This window comes from Pteropus vampyrus, unplaced genomic scaffold, assembly GCF_000151845.1.
Source record: "Pteropus vampyrus isolate Shadow unplaced genomic scaffold, Pvam_2.0 Scaffold7140, whole genome shotgun sequence".
NCBI classification, from domain to species: domain Eukaryota; kingdom Metazoa; phylum Chordata; class Mammalia; order Chiroptera; family Pteropodidae; genus Pteropus; species Pteropus vampyrus.
The window spans coordinates 3,098-4,203 of record NW_011895921.1 but is presented as its reverse complement, the minus strand read 5'-3'; the positions used below and the strand labels follow the sequence as shown (position 1 = coordinate 4,203).

The 1,106-nt window shown below is 56.1% G+C and overlaps 1 protein-coding gene across 1 annotated transcript; it reads left to right on the top strand.

The window, feature by feature from the left end:
- The first annotated feature begins 663 nt into the window (after nucleotides 1-663).
- Nucleotides 664-1,056, top strand: LOC105310606 (late histone H2B.L4-like). The gene has a single exon (XM_011386762.1). The coding sequence runs from the start codon at nucleotides 664-666 to the stop codon at nucleotides 1,054-1,056; it is 393 nt and encodes a 130-aa protein (XP_011385064.1).
- Nucleotides 1,057-1,106: the final 50 nt, after the last annotated feature.

The window sequence follows — 1,106 nt, the reverse complement described above, 5'->3', positions numbered from 1 at the left end:
TGTACAAGTACTCCCATTTCTGTTTGTGTTCTGATTTTGGAGACTGTAATTTTGCTATTTCTCCTTTTCACAAATCACTGAGGTTTTTGATCAGAACTGGAGATGCTGGTTAGTCAGCAAGGTCCCTTGATCTCCAGGAGCGCTCTACCGACCATGTCAGAGAATTCCTGCTTAAACCATGGTGGCTTAGCTCAGGACGACAGTAGATTCTGGATTAGAGGAAAGGGGCCCAAAGTGGTCAGAACCATTCTGACGGCAGTCAGAAATTGGGTTATGAAGGTCAGACTCTCTCAAGGAGCCCAAACGGAAATTTCTACAATTCGAGTGCTTTTGGTGAAGTCTTTTCAAAGTCCCCCTGTTGGAGCACCGCCAGCTAACCTTGTCAGGTGGCCTTTGGCCCTACGTAGCATGTTTCAAACGGTTAGCGGTCGAGGGGTGCCCACGCTGACTGGTGGATGTGATGCCAACCAGGAGCCTATCCAATCACGTGTGACTAAGTCACGTGTGACTCTAGTGACAGGCGCCCTGGATTGCATTTTAGCTAATCAGATGTGGAGACTGCCCATGACATCAAGGAATGCAGCGACTATAAATTGGCCACCGCGCGCGCGTCAGCAGCCGCTATTGTCTTTCTTCACAAGCTGTGGGGGAGTGGCCTCCGACATGCCTGCGCCTGCCTCTGAGGCTTCTGAGGGATTGCTGGGCACGCAGAAGCCCACGGAAGCACCCCCGAAGGCCCCTGACCAGAAGACGCCAAGGCGCCCGCGCCGCCGCTGCTCCGACACTTTCACCACCTATTTCCCCCGGGTTCTGAAGAACGTTCACCAGGGCCCGAGCCTGTCGCGGGAGGCCGTGAGCGTCATGGATTCGTTCGTGGAGGACATCTTCCAGCGCATCGCCGAAGAGGCCTCGCGCCTGGCCCTCTCCAACCAGCGCGCCACCATGACCTCCAGAGACATCCAGACGGCCGTGAGGCTGCCCCTGCCCGGGGAGATGGGCAAGCACGCCTTGTCCGAGGCCACCAAGGCCGTCCTCCGGTACAGAAGCTGCTCGTGAGCTTCCTCGGCACCACCATGAGCATCGCAACCCAAAGGCTCTTCTCAGAG

What these genes read in the sequence shown, in the direction of transcription:
- LOC105310606 (XM_011386762.1), top strand. Translation starts at nt 664, where the DNA reads ATGCCTGCGCCTGCCTCTGAGGCTTCTGAGGGATTGCTGGGCACGCAG.